The following is a 25,500-nucleotide window of genomic DNA, read 5'->3' as shown; positions in this document are numbered from 1 at the left end:
TCACTTCTTGGCCTAGTAAACTTTCCAATGAATGCTGTGATCTCTAAAGAAATCACGCTAAATAACCACCTTCAAACACCACTATCGTAACATCATGAGAAAGGTAAATGTTACGTTTTTAGATGCTTTCGTACTTTGACAGAAAAAGCAGTGATTCTTGCACCATAGTCTACTAAAACCTTAATTGGTTAGCCATCTGCTAGCACTTCACTGCATGGGTCTTTGCATCTGTTATTCATTTCAACAGCACAGCTGCTTGCCACATCAATGACTAAGATCAATTCATCCAACTTTTGTTCCATGTTACCAACAGTTCTTTGTCTACAGCTACAATACAATATGCTTTGACTTTTCCCCCTCTACAGAGTTTACTGAAGGGTCTAGATTAGCTATACCTGCAAGAAACCAGCCTAATTGAAGGACAATCACGGAAATTATCTACAAGAGAAGAAGACCCACAATTGTAAGAAAGATGGGAGCTGTAGGTTTGTTTGATCAATAATCTGGGTTTAGTGCCCTTTAGATCTAAAGCTCGTGGGACTATGGCTTAGTGAACATATGTGGCAGTCATTGGATTGAGCAGTGTGGTGGAAAGGAGTGAAATGCTGACACACTAGTACGAATGACTAGAAGCACTGTAGTTGTCAGAATTTTCCATGCTATGAGCGGTTTCCAAGGCTTTAGCTAGTGTGGGATTTTCGCACGTTAGACTATGTTATTGTAGACTCCGAGTTACATCCGGCTACCAACTGGTCCCTGATAAATTGTGAGGTAAACTCTTCAAATTCACAATGGTTCTTCGATACTTTAACGGCTGTAACAAACAATTCAACAGGCTCATTGGTGGCCTCTCCTCTCGTAAGAAAATTACAACTGTAAGACAAGATTCATTTGCCCCTCAAAAAGTTTCTCTATTTGTTTTGTTTCTTCTTTAAATCATTTAAATCATCCCCTGCTAGTGCTTCTGAAGGTGAGAGATTGTGAAACATTTTGCCACTCACTATCCAAATAATATTAAACATTTGTTTTTAACTGAGCTGTATCTTTGACTATAAACTGCTCCTAAGTATCCACTAAACATTCTAAAACAAGTAGAAGAACAGCCAAGTCAGGTAAGCTACTGCCCCCCACACACTATTGCGGAGTTCAAGCTATACTTACAATCCACCTACAACCCACACATTTCAATGTGCAGTACATGATATAAGAGAAAGTGACTGAACAGAAAGTGATATTGGCTGATTCTTTAACCTAATATCTTCCATACAATTAAAAAACTGTGTTAAGAGGTGTGCATTCCAAAAAGCAAAATATTGTGCCCAACCACAGCAATTCATCAATTTTCACTGAGCACATAAAATGCAAAAAATATTTTGTTAAAATACACAAACCACACACATCTTTAAAGATTTGATAGAAATGTGTTATTCATTTTTACAGTTCTTAGGAAAAGAACGGCAATGAGCATGCTTTGTGCATGATCTAAACATACTCTTCAGACCTTCACACTGTACACATTTTTTTTTAAAAGTCAGAATATTATACCAGCAAAAGGCAAAAAATTTACAAATTATTAACTGCAAACAATAATACACAAGTTGGGCATGGGCGTTATCCCACAAATTTGAAATTCTTGACAAGTACAAGATAGTAGCTTGGGAACAAATATAGAAGGAATTTTATAACAAAGCACTTTTCATGTAATTTAATACACAAAGACTTTGATTGAAAAGAGTCTGTAGGTGGGTCCACGTGGTCTCTAATTGTGAAGACAGTTTGGAGAGTTCATCCAAAAGAGTTGGTTCTGACGAAATGGTCCTCAAATGCAACTGAAAACAAAACAAAATGTAAAATATATACAATTCTTTATTGCTGTATATTATTTACATTCACATTTAACTGCAACTTGAAATGGTACCTTTCGTTTTTTATTATATAGAGCAATAGGCAGTAATACAGGACGCACAAATGTGAAAAATTGGGCAGGACAGGTTTTCATGCATCATTGTGGTCTCACTCAAAAGGAAGCAACTCAACGGACCTTAGTTGTCTCAAGGATGTGCTGTAAAATGTTGAAGTGAGGAATATACTTTAGAGGTGCAATAACAGAACACAGGATATTCTAACAAGTCACACAGCCTCGGACACAGGCCGCCAAGGTAAGTCATCACCGAAAGATGATTCACCAGTACAAGTATGGCAGTTACGTGTCTGGGCCATATAGGCATATCAGCTGCATATTCCAGGAGGACTAGCAGTGGGACAGAATCTGATAATTTGGGTTATTTCTGTAATCAGTTTGTTTTCAGATGTTCGGAATATCAGGACAGTAACAGCAAGGTGGATAAAATAGGCCTGGGGAAGGTACATTTGTGGCAGGTAGAACTAAGGGCAGAGTTAAAGATGTTTAACAGTTTTGAAGTGTAGTATATTCAAGATAGAGATTTTTCTAATCACTAATTAATCAAGTGCTGATTCGCACGGTACATAGTGATATGAACATGAAAACAAGCAGGGCAATGCACTGGTCAAGAAGCGTAAACTGTACATGTATATTGTAGTAGTAAGCGAGCGTTGCTGAACCCCTAAGAAAGGATACATATGAGCATGGAATACAAAGTTAAAACATCTGTTGAATGGGTACAGTGGTATGCCCCCAGCTAGTCAGTAGCAGGACTGTTCCTTAAATAAGTCATCAGGTAGGTTACTTTACACAGATTCATACTTTTGCAACCGTTACACTATAAGAACTCTAATTCAAGAACACTGCAGACCACGCAGATGTCTACCCTAAGATTGCTCTATCCACCCTCCATGACTGACCAGTGCTATGAGGGATATTTGCAACAAGATCTTCGGGCAATGGGTATGGGAGGGAGGGACCCAATAATGAAGAAAACAAAAAGGTTTTAGTCCACACCTGTAGCCTACCAGATTTAGGCTCCTGCTACAGTGTCAATGATTAATGACGATTTGTCTGTACAGGTAGTTTGTACGTCAGTTAATAAGGTGTCCCAGTAAGTGGCAAAAGGATATTATTTGCAAGCCAAGCGTGTCTTCTCTATGCAGGCCATGCTTCCGGCTTGTGCCCAAGTAACCATTGAGCATTTCCAGGCCACAAACGGTGGGGGTGTGGGGAATTTACAACTCGAGTATAAGCCACTTGGCTACTATAAATCTTAGGTCTAGGAAGCGGGAGGTCACCCTATGCTTCTTATGTCTGCAGTACAGTCCCAGAAGACAGCTCTCTCATCTGATTAGTTAGGGGCGTTCAGTGCTTCCAGCACTCATCAATAAAATGAAGATCCAAATTAGTTTCCCAGGCCCTGCAGGTTAGATGTATTGTAGTGGTACGGTCTCTTAGAGACTGTAGAATCTTGTTACTCAACCACAGGCTGTAGTTGTGCGTATAACGCTAGTTAAAGGGATGAATTCTAAGGGTAAAATGTTGAAAGTAGAGTAAGCAGAGCACAATGCATATTTTAGCCTATAATATATGCAGCCATCTAAGGGTGAAGTGAACTAGTCGCCCTAAAATGGTCTAACATTTGGTATGTAAATAGATGGCCAACTTGGATCAGCTCTCTGCTGTTTAGAATTTACCCTACTAGTTTAGCCCTAGATATGGGAAATGATGGACTGTCTAAGAGTGGCACAACAGGTCTCTTGTCTAATCTTTTTACAGGCTTCTTGTCACTTCCAAGCCGTAAAGTGACTCTGCATTCAATAAGTGGATTTGATAGATGTTTGGATGGTATCATCTGTAGAAGACAGTACCTCCTTCAATTTGATTTTTTCTATTAAGTGCGGCAGAAGCTGATGCTCATTGTCTGAACAGGTAGCAAAATGGATTGCACTACCAAATAGTACTTCTCCATGTCTGAGATAGACAAGCCATCTTAATCAAATGGGAAAATGAGCCTGTCCCAACCTAACTCAAGGTTTCACCCTGGCAAGACTATGAATAATAAACAAAGTATACAAAAAAGACTTACAAAGTGATATAACAAGAAACAATATATTTAACACTTGTAACGATTGTTTTGCAGCTTGGAGCTCTTCTAAATTCACATGCAATGCATTATTCTGCCAACTAGTGGTTGGGACCAGATTATTCCCTCATTTTCTTTGTGGGTGATCAGCCACAGAAATTGTGTCGCCCCCTATTTCATAAAGTGTAAGCCTACAATGCCCCATTATGTGGCCCCCATTATAGATATTCTTTTATAAAATACACATTCCTCAGAAGAATAAATCTAGATTTTTATTTTGCAGGCTCCCTTCCTTTACCAGGGAGGCGGGCAAGTGGTCTCCAAGCTGCAACACAACTGTTACATGTAAATAACTTTCTTTTGCAGCATGGATCTATTCTAGATCAAAGTGTTGTGCATGTAGAGGCTTTATTGAGGTGAGCAAGTAGTGTGCGAAGTATGGGAGATTGCAAACAGGTGCTTTAATACTTCTCTCTCCTCCTTGATTGTACATAGACATAATACAGCACAATAATGCTTACAGAATGTGAGTAGATGACCAGGTTTCTGCCTTCAGAAGTCAATAATTAAGATGTTTTCTAAAAAGGCCATCAATGCCCCTTTTTTTCCCCTTGCGGAGCATGACCATCTTTGCTTAGGCTTTCCCCTGCCATTTTACAGAATAGTTGAATGGACTGCACTACCCACCTTGCTATTTTCTTTTTTGATGATGTTAACTCCTTGGTTTGAGGTTATTGAGCCACAAAGTAGTACGGTTTGGTTTTTCTCAGCGATGGTTTTGAATTCTAGTACATAATACCTGTTGTCACATCATGGGTGTGGAATACATTTTCTATCTGTGCTGCTGGACTTTGATAATAGGCTGGAATTTGTGAAGTCAGATTAACACAGAAGTCAGAGACCACATTAGGAATGAACAGAGTTTGTTCTCATAATAACTTTGTCCTTGTGTATCTGAAGATAGTGCACTTGATTAGTTAGTTTCTGCAGTTCACTAAACCTTAGCGAGCTTAATGCAATGAGGAATGCTCTTTTTAGTTTTAAAGGTAACAAAGTGGCAGCTTCGCTAAAGCTGCACACTCCAACAAAGTACATTAATTTCGACTTGAGATAGAAATCGGACTCTAATGTAACAGGTTTTTTGATATCTTGGAGTACCCACATTGGTCATATTGTTCCAGAGTTAGCACAGCTGAGGGGTTCAGCACATAACCCTGCACTCGCCAATAGGGCAACCGAGTCTTTCCACAGTAAAAACGGTTGTTTCATGCATTTTACTGCCTGGACACGTAAATTACATGTCTTGCATGTGTCAGATGTTGCACTCTGCATTAGGACTCGGTATTCCTGCCAGAGGGGTGAGACACGTCCAGGGAAAGGGGTGGGTTTGCCACTGCTTTCAATGGTAAAGCTGGGCTAGAAGTGCATGACTGCTCTACCAGTCTGAAGTGGCAAACTGGTGGACTTCAAGGGTGGCAGAATCAGTGCTTCAAGCCCCCGGGGTACCCCTCTAACTTACATGTCCTGGGTACCATTTACTAGGGACTTACAGGTAAGTTAGCCATTTCCAATTGAGTATAGCCAATTAGCAATACACTTTTAGGGTCAGGGCACTGGCACCGAGGTCTGGTTATCAGGCCTCAGTGAACTCTAAGTCGAAAAACCAACAGCATAAGTCGAAAAACTTGGGGGGTGACAAAAGACCTTACAGTCTCCAACCCCTCTTCATCCTGTCTATTCTGTTCTATATGTATCTCTGTATCATGATGATGAAGATCATCATCTACGGAAAACTATTTAGGGTGTTCCCTTGGGTCGAGAGCTGATGGAGCGAATTCATCTTCCTGTTGGGGTACTACACATCTTCCCTGGGTTAGTTTGATTTAATGGGGGTCTTGAGACTGTCATTAAGTTGCCTTTTTTTGTAATAGTGATACTATTTTTTGCTTTGAGACTTTGTTTTTTCTTGTCAACCTCAATCGCCTTCCCACTCTGCTTGGAGCAGTGTGCAAGAGTGGCTTTCTTAAATTAAATCCCCTTCCTTCTGGGGTACTTTGTGAGATTTGGAGGTTTGTCTGCTCTGGTGTCTGCCAACTTCAACTCAGAGGGTTCCTTGGCTTTTGGATCCAACTCGGCTATCAAATGTATTGGCGCTGATGGTTGTTTGCCAGTCTTTGAGTTTAACTGTCTCAGCACGGAGGAGCTGGGAGTGTGGGTGAACACTTTTTTAACAAACAGTTTTTCCACCACTGTGCACATGAGGTCTTCAATTTTGGGCTCTTATGGTGTCCAGTGATTTGTACCAGAGCCTAGTTGCTCCACCTGAGCCAGTGTCTCTGGCCCCTTCCTCTTTGTCTGGGCATCCAAGGTCTTTTAATAAGTACTGTTTTGCTTAATCCATGGCATAATGTGCCGTGAGCAGTTTTCCCTCACTGTTAGTTTTCGGGTCAAGAAAAACTCACAAGCTTTACAACTTCAGATTTATAGACCTTATTTGAGCCCTTTTATGATAGCTTGTGCTGCCACTTTGGACACACCTAAATGGACTTTTTTCCACCTCACCTATCATGGAAAAACTGATGCGACACTGGGTTTGCAACGGACCCATGGCTATGTATTTCTCGGACCGCTTTCCCAGCGGTCAAAGCCTAGACCGAAAAACAGTTCTCCTGTATTTCACAATGTGTTGATGAAGTGGTGCTGCTGTTGTACTGTTGAATATCCGCCACCAGCTTTCGCCACTGTCCGTCTAAGGTGATTTCAACATTCATTGACATGGAGCGCTCAGCATTGCTCCCGGACCCAACAGTGGAAATAAAAAATCTAAAATGGTGTTCCCGTACTGGAGCATTGTGAACTTGTGCTGGGAGGGTGGAATCGACATGATTCCTACCCTGGTTTACAAAAAAATATAAGCAATCTTCCAGACCCAAGCAGTAAATGACACAATAATGCCAACATATTAATCTAGAATTGATCCACAAAGAAAAACATTAGCAAAAATAATAAAAGTCACAGTAGTATGACCATTTTGATAATGGCTGGTCTATGACTGAAGTAGGCTATCCCAGCAATCTATTTGCATTGAGGTCTTCGCTGGATGGGCCATAGTTCTTCTGCATGGACTATGTCTCTGTGTACTAATATGCTCACTGCATTCGTACCTGCACCAGAGCAAGCAATATTCCAGTTAGACCTGATTCGAGCACACTATAAGGGGCAGAACTTCAGATTTATCCCAGTTTAATGAACTCCTGAATGTGAGCCAAACCAAATAACTTCCTCATCACAACTTAAGGTTAATATTCGAGTTTTTAATAAATCGTATAATATCAGGATAGAATGATGTGAAAATCCTCCTCCCTGGGAATGGAATTTCACTGAAACAATGTCGCTCCGTCAGCTCGCATGCCAATGGCGCTATATATATATATCAAAGAAACCAATGAGAGGCGATCGCTCTGATGAGTTCCTTTACTAACCATGAATGGTGAAGTGCAACCATTTACTTTTAGTTTGCCTGATGGTCTGGCACGCAAAGGCTTGATTAGGGATAAAAAATAGTGTCCTATACCCACACTCTATAATACTGTAGTATGGTAGGGCCATTTCAGGGAATCAAAGTCCTTTTCAGCATCCATTAATTCTGAAGCTGCCTTTTAGTTAAATATGGTGCATATAGCAAAAAGGGTGATAGATTATAATGTAGATTTAACTGGTTTGAAATTGGCTTGCTTTGGGAGTTCCAATTGATCCATCACAAGAGAAGTCTGACACATTTTGTTATCAAGATTTAGAACAGAAATACAGTGGTAAGAACAACAGTTTTACATCTTTTGTGGGGCTTTACAGCACTGCAAACACAGCTAATCTAGTCATTGTGAATAGGTTGCACGTTTCAACAGATTCTTGATAGACAGCTAGTAAATGGAGTGCCAGTAGTTCTTGATTCTTGATAGAACTCTTTGTTCAGATCTTCAAAGTCTGGGGCCTTACCATTTGCCAAGGAGTCACTTTCAGGATGTATTTTAAGTCAAGTCAATGGCTCTGTCAGTGGAGTCCGGATGGTCTTGTCTATTCAAGTCAGTGCTGTTATATTATTTAAAAAATGTTTATTAAGCGCGCAACACCAAACGGTTTCATGGCGCTGTGAACAGAGAGGAGGCGTATCTCTTCAAGATACACCTGTAACCCTTTGGTAGGAGTGGATGATCTGCTGGTATAGAGTTTGATATCGAAGTCAAGAAATGTTCATAAGACCCAATCACTGGTGGAGGCTATAAAGCCATCTGATTTATAGTGCAATAATGGGGATGCAAGTCCCATGGTACAGTTAGTTCAGTGAAGCGTAAGGTGCTTATTATATGGGATATTATATTTGACTGATGTTGCTTTCTTTCCATAAATATATTTGTCTCCCTTTCCTTTTTAGTTTGTTTATTTATCTTTGTAAATTAGCATCCCTCCTTCACAGGGGAGGAGAAGTTGCAGGTGATTCTAGAAGAGCAAAGCTGCAAATTAAATGGTTACTTATTCGCAGTTCTGGTCCTGCATTGTTGGAATCTTCATTAAAGTCATACATTTTAGAATAATTCCCCACTGTAAGCGTGGATAAATCCATACATGTCCCTATACCAGTATGTACAGGGTGGCAATAGCCATATGTCCATAAGGAGTGGAGTACTCTTCAGATGCATGTGTTAGAAAACCGGTTACTGGTTGACTAGGGTGTGAGTCATGGTCAAGCAGCAATCACAATCCTAGTCAGGGTAAGGCACAAGCAACCCCCTTTTAGCTTGTCACAGAGCACTCTGGCTTAACTTCGAGGCAATGCGTAAATTATTTGTGCAACAATTCCAACAGTATAACAATAAAAACACCACACAAAAAGGTCCCCACAACAGGTTATGAAAATAAAGCTTACGTCAATAAATAAAACAAGACCAAAATGACAAAAATCCAATAAGTAGAACCGGAGTTATGAATTTCTAAAGAATAAAATGTAAAATAGAACCTAAAAGTATAAGGCAGAAACTGTGCTGGACTGAGTACAAATCAAACATTTGGGCCGACTGTGATGGAGCGCTGGTCAGTTACAGTCCCTGATTAGTCCAGCTGAAGATTTACCTTTTCAAGTTTTTTACCAAGAGTGCGGTTTGCGCTTGAGAGGGGCACGGGGAGCAAAGAGAGCGAACCCAGGTGGTGATTGGTGTGGCGCAAAGAGCAGGCCGGGTGTTGCAGATGGGCGGGCTGGTGGTTCGCGGTCCTCTGCGTGAGATCGATGCTTGCTGTGCGAAGAGATTGGTTTGCGGTGACTTGAGCTGAATTTTGGTGCGAGCGGCGTGAGTCCGGTGCGAACAGGCACGCTCGCAATAGCGAAGGAACTGCTAGCCACACCAGGGGTCCAGGACCTGAGAGGCACAGCTTGGGGGTCAGGAACTCGCACAGACAGGACCAGGAGCTGTTGGGGAGCCTTTTATGTCCCTAAAGCTCAGATCAGGCCAGCAGACTAGCCCTTTGAGTCGCTCTAGGATTCTGGGTTCAAGGTGAGGTTGCACGTCCAGTTCTTCTTTCCCAGCCAAGAAAGCAGCAGGTCAGCACAACAGTGAAGCAGTTCCTTCAGAGCAGCAGTCCAGCAGAGTGACAGTCCTCGTAGCAGCACAGCAGTCCTTCCTGGTAGAGCATCCACAGGTCCAGAAGTGTACTGAAGAGTTAAGTGTCTGAGGTCCAGTATTTATACACAGTTGTGCCTTTAAAGTGAGGAATACGCTTCTAGAGGTTTGCCTTTTAAGTCCCCAGGCATACTGCCTTCACCTGCCCTGGCCCCGGACTAACCAAAGAGGCTATACAGCCCTTTGTGTCGAGGCAGGATACAGCCTATTCCGGTGTAAGTGTGGCTGTGCCAAGCGCCTCCCTCCCATCCGGCCAGTGATGGCCCATCCAGGCTCACCTAAGCTCACTATAGTATGTGTCTGTCTAGACGGAATACACAAAGCTCAACTGTCAGCTACAACCAGTCATGTGACCAGAGACAGGCTACAGGCACTAAATTGCCAAGGCAGGGGAATGCCAACTTTCTACAAGTGGCATTTTCAGAATTGCAGTTTAAAATCGGACTTCACCATAAGTTAGGATTTTAAATTGTGATTCTAGAGACACCAAACATGAACTGATCATCATTTGGAAATTACACTAATGAAATAAAATAAGGCAACTCAAATGTTATACTGCGTGAGAGATATGCCTTGTAGTAGTGAAAAACAAAATGTAAGAGTTATTCAATACCAGGACAAAACTTAAAAGAACAATGTCCTACTTTTTTTAAATACATTGCACGCTGCCCTCTGGGCTGACAAAGGCCAACCCTTGGGATGACCTGTGCGTATTAAAAAGGAAGGTTCGAGTCTGGCAAAAGATTTATTTTACCAGGTTGAAATGGCAGTTTAAAACTACATACACGGGCTCTGCAATGACAGGCCGGAGAAATGTTTAAAGGGCTACTTAAGTGGGTAGCACAATCAGTGCTGCAGATCCAATTGCCGCATTTAATTTAAAGGCCTTGGGCACATGTAGTGCACCTTAATAGGGATTTAGAAGTAAATTAACTATGTCAAATGGGGATAAGCCAATATTATCATGGTTAGAGGAGAGAGCACAAGCACTTTTCCACTGGCTAGCATTGGTGAAGACTATAGAGTCTTAAGGTCAGCAAAAACGAGATCAGCACAAAAATTGGGGAGGAAGGCAGAAAGGATGGGGAGGGTTGGGGTGAAGACCACCCTAAGGCTGACAGGTCTAACACTATGCGAGGCAACATTTCTTTCTAAAATGTAGACTGTAAGATGCTCCAAAAGTCCTTTTTAAAACTGCACTGTAGCATTTAAAAAGTTAAACATATAAAACTGTCTAAGATTGCATGAAAAATTCAATCTGAGACGTTCAAATTATGAAGTTGTGGAGAAAAAGACTGCTGTGCATTTAAGAGTCCAGGAGCTTGCGATGATGCACTTCACTGGTAGTTGCCTTCCTCAGGCACACCTTTTTTCATTGTGAGGACAATTTATGAATGTAACCCGAAAGGAATATGAAACTGAATTTCTGACACCCAAGCTTACCCAGCAGGGGAGGCAGGTGGGCCATTTATGACATCAGTGAAAAATCCTACGATGAGTTACCAGGACTAAAAGTTAAGTAATAATTTCTGCTTCAAAGGATCTTCTCTGATGGTCAAACTTTAGAATAGAATATCCAGCCACTAAAAGGAGTGTGACTCTTGGGCATATGAAATAAATTTCATAAGAAAATAGTACTTTTATGTATAGTAGCTCATCCTTACTGAAATAGATTTTTTTTTAGGGTACATGACCTACTCTGGCAGACTATGTATCTGAATCTAGGCAATAGTGCTTTGCGAAAGTGTGTACTGATTTCCAAGTGGCAGCTTGCAGATATCAGCTATGGGGACATTCTTAAGCCATGCTGTTGTTGCTGTTTTCCCTCTAGCTGAATGGGTCTACCTGGAAGTGGCTTTTGAGCTACTTGATAGCATAAAGAAATGCAAGCAACAGTTAATCTGGAAATGGGCTATTAAGACGTGACTAAGCCACGTCGGGTATAACCGCAAATAACAAACATTTAGTAAGACTTCCAAACTGATCTTTCCACTAGAATGGATAGAGTGGGGAAAATGTACAGATAAAGTTACGGACTAATTTATATGAATCTCAGAAACTACTTTGGAATGGATGCGTCCTCTCGACTACTCTGCATGAAATATGATGCATGATTCTATCTTTGGTGCCTGAATTTTCACTTACTCTTCTAGCTGAGGTAATTGCTATAAAAACACAGTAGTCCAAGACAAATGCTGCAATGTAGCTCTGTGTATTGGCTCCTAAAGAGGACACTGTGTGGAGAGGACCTGATTGAGATCCCAAGGAGACAATGGTTTTCTTATAAGAGGGAACACTTTATTGAGACTTTCAAATAAATCTTCGAACACATGTATTTTGCAAAAATAAATCTGTTCTGGTGATTTCTTATAAGCTGTGATCGCAGCTAGATAAATATTTGCAGAGGGGAAGGGTAATTTTTGCTGGGACATATAGAAGAGATACAGGTAGATTACATTCTCCTAGCATGAAATTGGATCATGGCTGTTACGAATGCACCATATGCAAAATCTTTTCCACATAACTGCACACCAAGTCCTTGTTGAAGGGTGTTTTATCCCTTCAAGAATCTCCATACAAGCGGGTATAACATTCAGGTGTCTCTACTGTCTGACTTCAAAAGCTATGCTGCCGAATTCAACACTGTTATAATTTAGTTGTTGAATTTGTCCCTAAAGTCTGGTGAGAAGGCTCAGTTTGAGTGGCAGTTTCTTTTTAGGGGTGACTGACATCTGGAGGCAATCTGGGTACCACCACCGTCTTGACCAGTTTGGTGTGATTAGAATCATGCTGGGCTGAGTTTTTCACAATTTCACTAGCACTTTTGGGATGAGTGGAATTCGTGGAAAAGCATAGAGAAATATCTTTGAGCAGTCTTTTAAAAAAACATTGCCAACTGATCTTGGATCTTGAGCCTGGGATGCAAGGTCTTGGCATTTTTTTGTTTTGGGTTGTCGCAAACAGGTCCCTCTAAAATCCACTTGTAGTTGTTTTTGGAAAAGCAACTGAGAAAGTCTGCTTGTCGGTTTTGCGTATCCAGGCTGTGTACTGCCTTCAGTGTGAGACCTCTTGCTAAAGCCCAGTGCCAGACTGCCCAAGCCTCCAATTACATAATCATTGTGTGCCTCCTTGCTGTTGAGGTAGTGCATAGTATTGGAGTTGTCTCTCTGGATCAGACTGCTGTCTGATCGCATGGACGGAAGAAATGCTTTTAGGGATAGGTGGACTATCTTAATTCGAGATAACTGATGCAATAGGAGCTCTCTTTCTCTGTCTAATGACTCTGGATGGACAAGTAAATCCTGTACATGAGCTTCCACCCTATCAGAGATCATCTGTGACAATAGTTTTTAGTGGTGTCTTTTGTTGGAACGAAACACCTTTCAAAACATTTGTCTGTCTGCACCACCACGTTGGAGTCGGTCTTGCTGAAACTATCATATCCACCTTGTCTTCCCAGTTGTTTAGCCTCGGAGACTACTGATCGTCCCGGCATTGCTGGAATGGCCTCATATGTAAGCTTGCATTTGGGATAACAGAGATGAAGAAAGCCAGAGAGCTTAGAAGCAATTACATTTGACAAGCTGTGGCAAAATTGTTTAGTAATAGATGACATTTGTTATTTTATTGAAAATGTCTCTCTTCTAATGGAAAGACTTTCCCATGAGGGAGTCGATAGTGAACACTAGATAAAGAAAGGCATTGCATTGGAGTCATTCCTGATTTTTGTCTGTTTATATGGAGACCCAGTCTTCTGAGGACAGAGACTATTTCACCAAAATCTTGTATCAGTTTCAAGTGACTATGAGTCTTGAGAAGCCAATTGTTCAATTAGGGGTATATGAATAGTCCCCTTTTTTCTCTCTCATGTGCTGCCATAACTGTCAAGCACTTTGAGATTGTGCGAAGGGCTGAGTTCAGCCTGTAAGTTAAGACTGAGTATCGAAAGTGTTGCCTGGCTACCAGAAACCTCTCAAGTACTTTCTTTGGAGTTTTTCTACTGGAAGGCAGAAGGAATATGCTACTTACCAGTATGCATCTGTTCTTGGCATGTAGAGCTGCAGATTTGTACACTTTTGCATAGATCGCCATCTGGTTTTGGGCCCGGATGTTTGCAGTTTGTTTTTGTTCTTGCACAGTCTTTGGAAGTCACGAGTTCGGTGACTCCTCCTTCGGTCCGTACTGCGCATGGGCTTCGGCTCCATCCTCAGATTGTTTTTCGCCAGCAGGGAAATGATGGAGTGTAGTGATAACAGTAAGAAACCCATGTGTGTTGTATCTAAATAAGATAGACTGCAACGGATACAGGTAGCCGGGGAGGCGGGTGGGCGTGTACAAATCTGCAGCTCTACATGCCAAGAACAGATGCATACTGGTAAGTAGCATATTCCGTTCGAGGCATATGAGCTGCAGATTGTACACTTTTGCATAGACTATATAGCAGTGTCCAGCCCTAGCGGCGACCACCAGTATCCGTTGCAGCGGTTTGAAATAGTGTCTTTAGTACAGCCTGGCCCACACTAGCTTGTTGCTTGGAATGCACGTCTACACAGTAATGTTTTGTGAAGGTGTGCGGAGTTGACCATGTGGCTGCTTTGCAGATGTCATCTAAGGGTATGTTTCCTAGAAAAGCCATAGAAGCCCCTATCTTTCTTGTAGAGTGGGCTTTAGGTGGAACAGATAATGTTCTTTTTGCCTTGTGATAACAAATTTGTATGCACTTTACAATCCACCTAGCTATCCCTGATTTAGAGATGGGGTTGCCTTTATGGGGTGGAGAGAAGGAGACAAACAATTGTTTAGTCTTCCTGAAAGGTTGTGTTCTTTGTATGTAGTACAGTAAAGCCCTTTTAACATCAAGTGTATGTAGAGCCCTTTCCCCAACAGATTGAGGTTGCGAGAAAAAGACAGGTAATTCCACCGATTGATTAAGATGGAAGGGGGAAATGACCTTGGGCAGAAATTTTGGATTTGTACGAAGTATCACCTTGCTGTGATGTATTTGTAAAAAGGGTTCTTGTATAGTGAACGCTTGTATTTCACTAACCCTTCTAAGGGAAGTGATAGCTACGAGGAAAGCTGTTTTCCAGGTGAGGAACTGTAGCTCACATTTATGCATTGGTTCGAAGGGCGGACCCATTAGCCTTGTAAAAACTACATTTAGGTTCCATATAGGGGAAGGTGGTGCCCTGGGCGGAATTACTCGTTTAAGGCCTTCCATAAAGGCTTTAATAGCAGGCACTCTGAACAGTGATAAATGCTGTCTGTTTTGCAGGTAAGCAGCAATCGCTGCTAGGTGTAGGCGTATGGAAGAATATGCCAGGTTACACCTTTGAAGATGGAGTAGATAGCATATAACGAAAAGTTTCTTACCTGTCGGTGTAGTTTTGCAGCTTGAAGATCTTTCTGGATTCACTATGCTGTGCATTATTCCGCGATCTTGTGGTTGGGTCCGGATTCGTAGTCTTTTCTTTGTTTTTTTTTTTTTTTTTTTTGTAGCCCAGGTGGGCGTCGACGTCCACCATTTGGTGCACCTCCCGTGACGTCGTCGTGCTTCCTGCGGAAGTCCCACCTTTGGGGCGCCATCTTCGGGTTCTTTTTTCCCTGTTTTTTTTTTTTTTAACCCTAGGCGATTGATTAATCCTTTTGTCCATATTTCTGTACGTTTCCACTTCTTTGATCCTATCCATTTCACCCCCTCTTCCTCCAGCCTCATCTTCCTGGCGGAGGTGGGTGGGCTCGCTAGTGAATCCAGAAAGATCTTCAAGCTGCAAAACTACACCGACAGGTAAGAAACTTTTCGTTTTGCAGCGTGAATCTTTCTGGATTCACTATGCTGTGCATAGACTTTGTAGCGGTTTTCCTATTTTTGTGGTGGCTGGGTGGAAGATGATCGCTGGTCGTTGAAAATGTGTTGTAGCACCTTCTGTCCGACCTGTGCTTCCTTATTCATTTGAATGTCCACGCAGTAGTGCTTTGTGAACGTGTGCACAGATGCCCAAGTTGCTGCGAGACAAATGTCTTGGATGGGCGTGTTTGCCAGGAAGGCAACTGTGGCCCCCTTCTTCCTTGTGGAGTGAGCTTGGGGCCCCTCCGTTAGCTCCTGTCCAGCCTGTTTGTGACAGAATTGAATAGTGAGGGCAATCCACCTAGCGATGGTGCCCTTGGTCACTGGTCTACCCATGAAGCTAGTAGCAAAGGATACAAACAGCTGCTTCGACTTCCTGAGTTCCTTGGTTCTTTCAATGTAGTGCATCACCGCTCTTCTGGCATCGAGGGTGTGCAGGGCCTTTTCTGCGTTTGTAGTCGGGTTTTGGAAGAAACTCGGTATCTGGATACTCTGATTCATGTGGAACGCCGACACTACCTTGGGCATGAAGTGTGGGTCCGTCCTCAGGACTACCCTGTCTTTGTGAATTTGAATGTAGGGCTCCTGTAGCGTTAGTGCTTGAAGCTCGCTCACCCTGCGTAGTGAGGTTATGGCCACTAGAAAGGCAGTTTTCATCGTCAACATTTGTAGAGTGGCCTTGTGAATGGGTTCAAACGGCGCCTTCATGAGCTCCGTCAGAACCACGTTTAAATTCCATGCCGGCGGCGGCAACCTTTTCGGGGGTGCCATTCTTTTGGCTCCCTCCATGAATCTCTTCACCACCTGCGAGGTGAAGAAACTTCCACCCTTCTCACCTCTGGTGTAGGCAACGATCGCTGCTAGGTGTACCCTTAGGGAGCTCGAGCAGAGGTTACTCTTTAGATGGTGTGTGAGGTACCTCAGCACAGTTGAGTCTCTTGTCATTCTGTTTTGCAGGCCCTTTTTCCTGCACCACACCGTGAATCTCTTCCACTTTGCGCTGTAGCACTTTCTTGTAGTAGGTTTCCTTGCCTCCCGTAGCACTCGCATAGTGCTCTGAGGTAACCTTAGGTGTGCGAACTCTAGGTCTTCAGGAGCCATGCTGCTAGGTTGAGTGTCTCTGGCTCTGGGTGCAGGACCTCCCCGTTTTGCATTGAGAGCAGGTCTTTTCTCCTCTCGAACCTGTACGGATTGCCTTGCGCCATTTCTTGAATCTGTGAGAACCATGTCTGCCTCGCCCACTGTGGAGCCACCAGGATCAGAGTCATGTTGCTGGTTCTGCACTTGTCGAGCACTCTGTGCAACAGGGGTATCGGTGGAAAGGCGTAGGCAAATGTCCTCCACCAGCTTATCCATAGGGCATTTCCCTTGGATTGCTGATCTGGTTGCCTGGACGCGAAGCTTTGGCATTTTGCATTGTGGCGTGTTGCAAATAGGTCTATTGTGGGAGTCCCCCATCTCTGGAAGATTTTCTCCGTTTCCTGGCCATTGAGCTCCCACTCGTGCGATGCTGAGGTCTGTCTGCTCAGCCAGTCTGCCTCCACATTGTCCTTCCCTGGTAGGTGAATTGCCAGTAGATCTATCTTGAGAGGTATGGCCCATCTCCAAATCTCCTGAGCTAGGGATGAGAGGGGAAACGACTGTGTCCCCCCTTGTTTGTTGATGTAGAACATCGCCGTGGTGTTGTCTGTCTGTACTAACACCCTCTGGCCGAACAGGTGTCTCTGGAATGCCTTCAGGGCTAACAGTATCGTTTTCAACTCGAGGTAGTTGATGTGGCGGACCGCGTCTGCTGGAGCCCACAGACCTCTCACTCTGAGGTTGTCCATGTGCGCTCCCCATCCCTTCTGCGATGCGTCCGTGGTAATGGTCATTGTTGGGCTTGGTGGTGTCAGGCTTCTCCCCGTTGTTATGTTGTCTCTGTTCCACCAAGTTATCTCCTCCTGCACTGCGTGCGTAACAACCACTAGATCCTCCCAACTTCCGTTTGCTTGTGACCATTGCTGTTGCAGCCATTCCTGGAATGGTCTCATGTGCAGGCGTACATTCGGCACCAGCTGGATACAGGACGCCATCATCCCCATCATCTTGCTCACCGCCCTCACTGTCAGAACTCGCCCCTTCTGGTAGAGCTGCGTCTCCTTCAGTAGAGCATCTGTCCTCCTGTCGCTGGGCACTACTGTACTGTTGAGGGAGTTGATCTTTGCCCCCTGGAAAATCTTTACCTGTTCCGGTTCCAGCGATGATTTTCCCCAGTGGATGGAAAATCCCAGATTTGTGAGGGTGTCTGTTACGCGTTTTGCGTGCCTCTCGCACTTCTCGCGTGAGTTTGCCTTGACCAGCCAGTCGTCCAAGTAGGGGTATACGTGTATTCCCTGCTTTCGTAGGTGTGCCGCTACCGCCGACAGGCATTTTGTAAAGACCCTTGGCGCTGATTTTAATCCGAAGGCCAGGGTTGTGAACTGGTAGTGTTCCTGTTCGATGTTGAATCTTAGAAGGCCCTTGTGCCTTCTGTTTATTGGGATGTGAAGGTAGGCATCCTTGAGGTCCACGGTGACCATGAAGTCCCCTTCTCTTATCTGTGGCAGTACCTCCTGCAGTGAAGTCATTTTGAACCTTTGCGTTCTGATGAACTTGTTTAGGTAACGGAGGTCCAGTATGGGTCTGAGGTCTCCATCTACCTTCGGAACCACGAAGTAGTTTGAGTAGACCCCTTTGTTGCGTTCCCTGAACGGCACTGTCTCTATGGCTCCCTTTTGTAGGAGTTTCCGCGTTTCTTCTCTGAGTATTGCCAGTTCTTGGGCCGATCTCTGTCTTCCCTTCGGCTTCCTGTTTGGAGGTCTTTTCTCCAAGTCTACGCAGTATCCGTACTGCACAATGTTCCGTATCCACTTGTCTGTGGTTATACGCCGCCACTCCTGAAGGTAGAACCTCAGCCTTCCGCCTACTGGTGACGTATGCTCGTAGGCTCTTGAATCTTCTCTTCCCCCTGATGACACTTTTTTGCGCCTCACCCTTGGGGACCTTACGAGGGTAGGCGTCTTCTTGCGGCTGAGTCACTTCGAGGAGGGCTGATCGCCCCCTCTCCTCCTTTGGCCACGTCCGTTCCCTCTCCCGCGAAAGGACTGGCCCCGAGGTTGATATTGCCAGCTTTGCTTCTGCTGACTTTGTCCGTGACCTTCGCCCTGCTGACCTTGTTGGAACGCCTGGTGCGACGTCCCCTGTTGGCTTCCACCCCTACCGTAGGGTCTCCTCGAGGGATTTCCTCGTCTCATTCCCCTCAGCTGTAGGGCCCCCATGGACCTCGCTGTCTCGTTTTCCTTCTTGAGCTGGGTGAGCTTTTCGTCCACCGTTGCTCCGAACAGTGTCTCTCCGTTGAAGGGGGTGCCAAGGATGTTGTTCTGCACTTCCGGTTTGAATCCCGAGATTCTTAGCCATGCATGCCTCCTCTCTGTGACCCCTATGGCCATGAGTCTTGCTGAAGTCTCTGCCCCATCCAACGCCGTCTTTATACAGGAGTTGGCGATGTTCTTGCCTTCATCCACCAGGTGAGAGGCTCTCTGGCGGTATTCTTCGGGGAGGTGCTTTACTAGCTCCCCCATCTCATCCCAGTGCTGGTATTGGTGTCTGTTGAGGAGTGCATTCGAATTCGCCATGCGCCAGTGCATTGCGGCGTTCCTCTCGACCTTCCTGCCTGTGAGGTCGATCCTCCTGCTCTCTTTATCCGGAGGTGGGCCCGAAGTTGCTGGAACGTTGGCCCTTCTCCTGGCCGTGGAGGCTATGATGGAGTCTGCGGTGACGCTACCCTTGATGTAAGGTGGGTCCAGGGAGGAGTGCTTATATTTCTTCTCTGTCCTGGGCGTGATCGACCGGCAGGTGGCAGGCTCCTTGAAGGCTTCTCTCCCCTGGTTCATCACGCTTTGTAGCATGGGGAGGAACTGACTCCTAGTCTGGATGGGGAGCAGTGTTTCGACGAGAAAATCGGCTTTCGGCCTCTCCTCGTCGAGTTTGACGCCGAAGGCCATTGCTGCGCTCTTCACCACCATATTGTACACCCCGATGTCGTCGGGTGGCGAAGGCCTAGAGGGGTACGTGTCCACGGCCTCCTCCGGGTTTTCGGTGTCGAGATCGTGCCATTCGACGTCGTTGCTGGTAGATGCCGCCGATTCGAAGAACGACTGTTGGTCTTCTTCCTCGGCTTCCTCCTCATAATAGGGCTCCTCTTCTTCCTCGAGATCCCTTGTCAGCCCTTCGGCGTCGAACTCGTCTTCGACCTCGACGACGTCCGCCGATGAAACCGTTGGAATCTTGAATTCCTTCATCTTGGCGTCGAACTCCTTCTTCCTTTGAAGGATGTTCTCCATTTCGGCCTCGAGCCGCCTCTTCTTTTTCTCCATTTCGGAGATGCTTTCGGCGTCGACCGCGGGTCTTTTCGATGAAGCTTGCGTCGACGTTGAACGTTCCTTCTGCGTCGATCGGCCCGTTTCATGGGATGATTTCGACGACCCTTGCCTTTCGGCGTCTTTCTGCACCAGGGAGTCCTTTTGTAAGGATCCGCTGGGCCTTTTGTCCGAAGTTCCCCCTTTGGACGTCGAAGTTTTCGGCGCCGGGGCTCCCTTCGTGGACCTTGACTCAGTTTTTCTCGAGTCACCCTCGTGTTTTCGAGGTGTTTTTTGATTTGCGCTCGACGATTCTCTTACCTCGTCTTCTTTTTTCTTGTCGGTCTCTACGACCGTGAAGTTTTCGGCTGTCTCGGCGACGTTGTCCTCGTCGTCCGTGTCGAGGCCCAGCTCGTAGAGTGTCGGGGGTTTCCCTTTGCCATCCATGTTGGCGTTGGCTCTTCTCTGCCTCTCTCTCACCCTGAGTGTCTTCGGCGCGAAGGCTGAGCAGGCGTTGCAGTCGATACTCTGGTGATCCACCGGTAGGCAGAGGTTGCAGACCGGATGCTGGTCTTTCTGCGCGAACTTGTGGTGGCAGTTTGGGCAGAACTTGAATGGCGTCTTGTCCATTTCGCTCAGGGTCTCTGAGCGTGCATTCTCCAAGGCTGTCGAAGAAAAAAGGTTTGCTGGTCCTCTTTCTTCGCGCTCCTGATGAAATCTGTTCTATTCCTGATGTCTTCTCTTGATTCTATCGATGAAACTCGCTTTTCTTCCTTCTTCCTCCGAGTGAATTTCTGGAGCTTCCCGATGCCGATCCAGACCCAACGGCGGAAAAAAGAATCTGAAGATGGCGCCCCAAAGGTGGGACTTCCGCAGGAAGCACGACGACGTCACGGGAGGTGCACCAAATGGTGGACGTCGACGCCCACCTGGGCTACAAAAAAAAAAAAAAAAAACAAAGAAAAGACTACGAATCCGGACCCAACCACAAGATCGCGGAATAATGCACAGCATAGTGAATCCAGAAAGATTCACGCTGCAAAATATGTTGTATGGATGCATCTAAAGGGTTGATTGTATTGTTACGGCAGTAAACAACAAATCTCTTCCACTTTGCGGCATAGCATGCTCGAGTGGTAGGACGTCTGGCTTCCTTGATAATGTTCATGCAATCAGGGGGAAGGTTAAGGTACCCAAATTCTAAGATTTCAGGAGCCAGATCGCAAGGTTGAGCTGAGCTGGGTCCGGGTGTCTGATTTCTCCATGGTTCTGAGTTAGGAGGCATGGGGACAGGTGCAGTTTTTGATGTGGTACCACTGAGAGCTGTAATAGTGTGGTGTACCACGGCTGCCTGGCCCATGTTGGGGCTACCAGAATGAGTGTGAGGGAGTGCTGTGCTGTTGTAGCTTCCTGACCACTAATGGAATTAGTGGGAGAGGTGGAAAGGCGTATGCAAATTTGCCTGACCAGTTCATCCATATCGCATTGCCTTTGGACAATGGGTGTGGGTATCTGGCGGCGAAGCTTGGGCATTTTTTGTTTTCGTGGGTGGCGAAGAGATCTATTTGCGGATGCCCCCACTTGCGGAAGAATGGGCGAAGAACTTGTGGATGCAGTTCCCATTCGTGTATTTGTTGCGTTTGTCTGCTGAGCAGATCTGCCATGGTGTTTTGTATGCCTGGGACGTGTTGTGCCAGGAGAAAGATTTTTTGTGGAATTGCCCATCTCCATATGCTCTGTGCTAAGCGGGAGAGCTGGGGAGAGTGTGTCCCCCCCTGTTTTTGAATATAATACATTGCAGTCATATTGTCTGTGCGAATGAGGACTGCTTTGGCTGAAATCTGTTTCTGAAAGGATTTTAGGGCTAGAAAGATCGCCAATAGCTCCAGATGGTTGATGTGGAGCGACTTTTGCAGTGGCGTCCATAGACCTTGCATTGTGAGGTGTAGGAGGTGCGCTCCCCAGCCGGAGAGCGATGCGTCCGCTGTTAGAATCACCTGAGGAACCGGGTCCAGGAACGGCCGCCTTTTGGAAAGGTTTGTGGTGTTCCACCACTGCAGAGAGTGATGGGTGCGGCCGTCCACCCACACCAGATCCGTCAGCTGTCCCTGGGCCTGGTTCCACTGCCGTGCTAGGCACTCTTGGAGTGGACGCATGTGGAGTCTTGCATGGGGCACTATGAAAATGCAAGATGCCATCATCCCTATGAGCTTCATGAACACTCTTGCTGGGAGAGAGTGCTGAGCAATGAATGTTTGGCGCAAGGCTTGTATGCTTGCGATTCTGGCTGAATTGGGATAGGCTATACCCTTGGAGGTGTCTATAGTGGTCCCGAGATATTGCTTTGTGTGAGATGGTATGAGGTGGGACTTTTGATAGTTCACCGTGAAGCCTAGCTGGTGGAGCAGTTGGATGGTGCTGTTTGTATGTTGCACACATTGGTCGTAGGACGCGGCTTTTATCAGCCAGTCGTCTAAGTAAGGGAAGACGTGAATGTGTTGGCGTCTGAGGTGTGCTGCTACTACCGCGAGGCATTTGGTAAACACCTGTGGTGCGGTTGTGACCCCGAAGGGGAGAACCGTGAATTGGTAATGCTGACCGTCCACCACAAACCTGAGGTATTTCCTGTGAGAAGGGTGTACTGGAATATGAAAGTATGCGTCTTTCAAGTCCAAGGTAGTGAGAAAGTCTCCCTGACAGAGGAGTGGGAGGACCTGTTGGAGGGTGACCATGTGGAAATGGTCCGAATGTATGTATGCATTTAGAGGCCGGAGGTCCAGAATGGGCCGCAGGGTCCCGTCTTTTTTCGGTATTAGAAAATACAGAGAGTAGACCCCTAAATTTTGCTGATTGACGGGGACTTGCTCTATAGCGTGTTTTTGTAGGAGGGAGATTACCTCCTGTTTGAGCAGTGTGGAATGTTCCTGTGACATTGTACGGTGCCTTAGTGGAATATTGGGTGGGGTAGATGTTAGTTCGAGACAGTACCCTGACCGACTCATTTGGGTCACCCATTTGTCCGATGTTATGGACTCCCAGGTGTGAATAAAGTTTTGTAGTTTGCCCCCGACCGGAGTGGGATGGTCTGGGGGGAGCGAGGGGAAATCATTGTGAGGGCGGTGTGGCAGAACGGGTGGAGTTGGTTTTGCCCCTGCCCTTATTGTTGTTGCCCCTGTATCCACCTCTTTGGTAGCCCTTTGAGAAGGTAGTTTGAGGAGGGGACTTGTAGGAGGTAGAGGCAGTATCGGTGGAGTAACCTCTGCCTGTGCCACGAAAGGACGAACGTCGAAAGGAGCGTCTAGGGGTTTGGGATTGTAATGCCCCCATAGACTTTGCTGTGTCCGTGTCCTTTTTCTAATGCTTCGTCCACCTTTGGTCCAAATAGGTGTTGTTGGTCAAAGGGGTGATTTAGTATGGATGCCTGGACTTCTGGCTTAAACCCTGAGATCCTGAGCCAGGCATGACGGCGAAGCAGGACACTAGTATTTATAGCTCTAGAAGCAGTGTCCGCTGCGTCGAGGGCACATTTAATGGAGGTGTTAGTAATGAGCTTACCCTCCTGTATTAGGTCATGAGCTTTACGTTTGTGTTTCTCTGGGAGGTGTTGCATAAGAGCCTCTAGCTCATCGTAGTGTGCTCTGTCATAACGCGCAAGCAGCGCCTGTGTATTCACAGTGCGCCAAATGTTTGCGGCTTGCGAGGCAGTGCGTTTACCAGACGCATCTAAGAGTTTCGATTCCTTATCTGGCGGTGGAGCCTCACCTGAGGACTGGGAGTTGGACCGCTTTCTAGCTGTGGACACAACTAGGGAATCTAAAGGAGCAGGTCCTTTAATGTATGCAGGATCTGTGGGGGCTGCTTTGTACTTTTTTCCTATTCTGGGGTTTAAGACCCTGGCCCTGACTGGGTCCTTGAACACCTCTGCTGCATGTTTGGTAACACCCTTAAGCATGGGCAAGATGGCTGTAGATTTATCCTGAATATCAAACGTATCCAGTAAGAAATCTTCCTCAACTGGTTCGCTATGTAGTTCTACCCCATGATAGTGTGCTGCTCGCTGCACTAAGTGGTGAAACCCTAGTGAGTCCTCCGGGGGAGATGGCCTGGATGGGTAGAGGTCATCCTGAGGCACATCTGGTCTGTCAGGGTTTTGGTAATCCTCCCATGGGTCTGGGGTCCCTGGGGGTGTGGGGTCCATCGGGGCGTCCGCTGGATCATAATCTGGATCCCCGTAATCCGGTTGTGGAGACGGGGTTGGGGAGTGATGAGGCAAGGGTGGTGGAGACCTGGGAGGGAGAGGTGGAAGAGGTGGAGGAGGTGGAGGAGGTGTAGGAGGTGGTGGGGAGGGCACTCTGAGAGGAGATGTGGCAGAGTCCTTCCGTTTGGGCGGTGGAGGAGGAGCTGGTGTGTCAAGACGTCTTTTCTTGATAGACAAAATTAAGAGCCCAGTCTTTGGATCCTTTGTTAAGGTTTTTTGAGAAGGATCAGGTGTAAATAGTTCCGTTGGCGCCGAATCGTCTGCTGGCGCCGATGTTTTTGGAGCCGAGGACTTGGGTGGTTTCTCTGCGCCATGCTTTTTTGGAACCTCTGGTTTTTTCGGTGTCGAGGTAGGCTTCGGCGCGGAAGCGTCGGAGCCGAGGGATTTATGCTTGTGTTTTGTCGGCACCGAGAGTCCAGGCTTCGGCACCGGTGGCATCGGAGCCGAGCTGGGTGTCACTTTCTTCAGTGCCGAACGGTGTTTGTCGGCACCAGGAGTAGGCTGGCTCGAGCCCGAGCCGCCTTGAGACTTGTGATGCTTCGACACCGGGCCCGAAGGTGGGGTGATAGAAGCTGCATGTTTGGTTTTCCCTAGGCCCGGAGGCGAAGGTGTAACCGGAGTCTCTTTGGATATGGGCGCGGGGGTGGGAGGGGGTAGAGTACACCCTCTGCGCCGGTGTGATGTCCTCCAGGTCGGAGTCGTCGGCCTCGGAAGCGCTGACGATATCTTCCTCCTGCTCGGTGTGTTGTTGCCCCAAAGCTCCGGTGTTGTCTACGGAGATGTCCGGTGGAGCCGAGGTCGATGAGTGCGCCATGGTGCGTCGAGCTCTTCGATCCCGGATGGTCTTTTTCGATCGAAAAGACTTGCAGGCGGGGCAGTCTCGGGCCTCGTGTTCGGGAGAGAGGCAAAGGTTACACACCTGATGGAGGTCGGTGTGGGGAAATTTAGACCCACATTTTGGCCACTTTTTGAACGGAGTCCTTTCCATCGGCCGGGACCGGAGTCGAGGAGGGCCCGAAGGCCGGTGCCGATGTGTGGAATCGAGAAAGTGCCTCTAAGAGAGATGAAGAAGATGATTGATGAAGAATCTCGATGGACGAGGATTTTCCGTAGAGACTGGAAAGGTTCGAAGCCGGAGCACGAAGTATCACATCCGAGCCCGATGGCGGAAAAAAACAATCTGAGGATGGAGCCGAAGCCCATGCGCAGTACGGACCGAAGGAGGAGTCACCGAACTTGTGACTTCCAAAGACTGTCCAAGAACAAAAACAAACTGCAAACATCCGGGCCAAACACCAGATGGCGATCTATGCAAAAGTGTACAATCTGCAGCTCATATGCCTCGAACATA

At 46.1% G+C, this 25,500-nt stretch overlaps 1 protein-coding gene across 2 annotated transcripts in view; it reads right to left on the bottom strand.

Annotated features, from left to right (window-relative positions):
* Positions 1-1,401: 1,401 nt before the first annotated feature.
* Positions 1,402-25,500, bottom strand: part of WDR36 (WD repeat domain 36) — a 580,433-nt gene continuing 556,334 nt past the window's right edge. For both annotated transcript variants that reach the window (XM_085632587.1, XM_085632588.1), the window contains exon 23: positions 1,402-1,829. In XM_085632587.1, the coding sequence (XP_085488713.1) occupies positions 1,680-1,829 (150 nt within the window). In that variant the 3' untranslated portion in view covers positions 1,402-1,679. The remainder of the gene's footprint in view (positions 1,830-25,500) is intronic.

The sequence above is a fragment of the Triturus cristatus genome, chromosome 2_1 (genome assembly GCF_964204655.1).
Source record: "Triturus cristatus chromosome 2_1, aTriCri1.1, whole genome shotgun sequence".
Classification (NCBI taxonomy): Eukaryota; Metazoa; Chordata; class Amphibia; order Caudata; family Salamandridae; genus Triturus; species Triturus cristatus.
The sequence above is the reverse complement of the archived record's forward strand: the minus strand, read 5'-3'. Positions and strand labels throughout refer to the sequence as shown.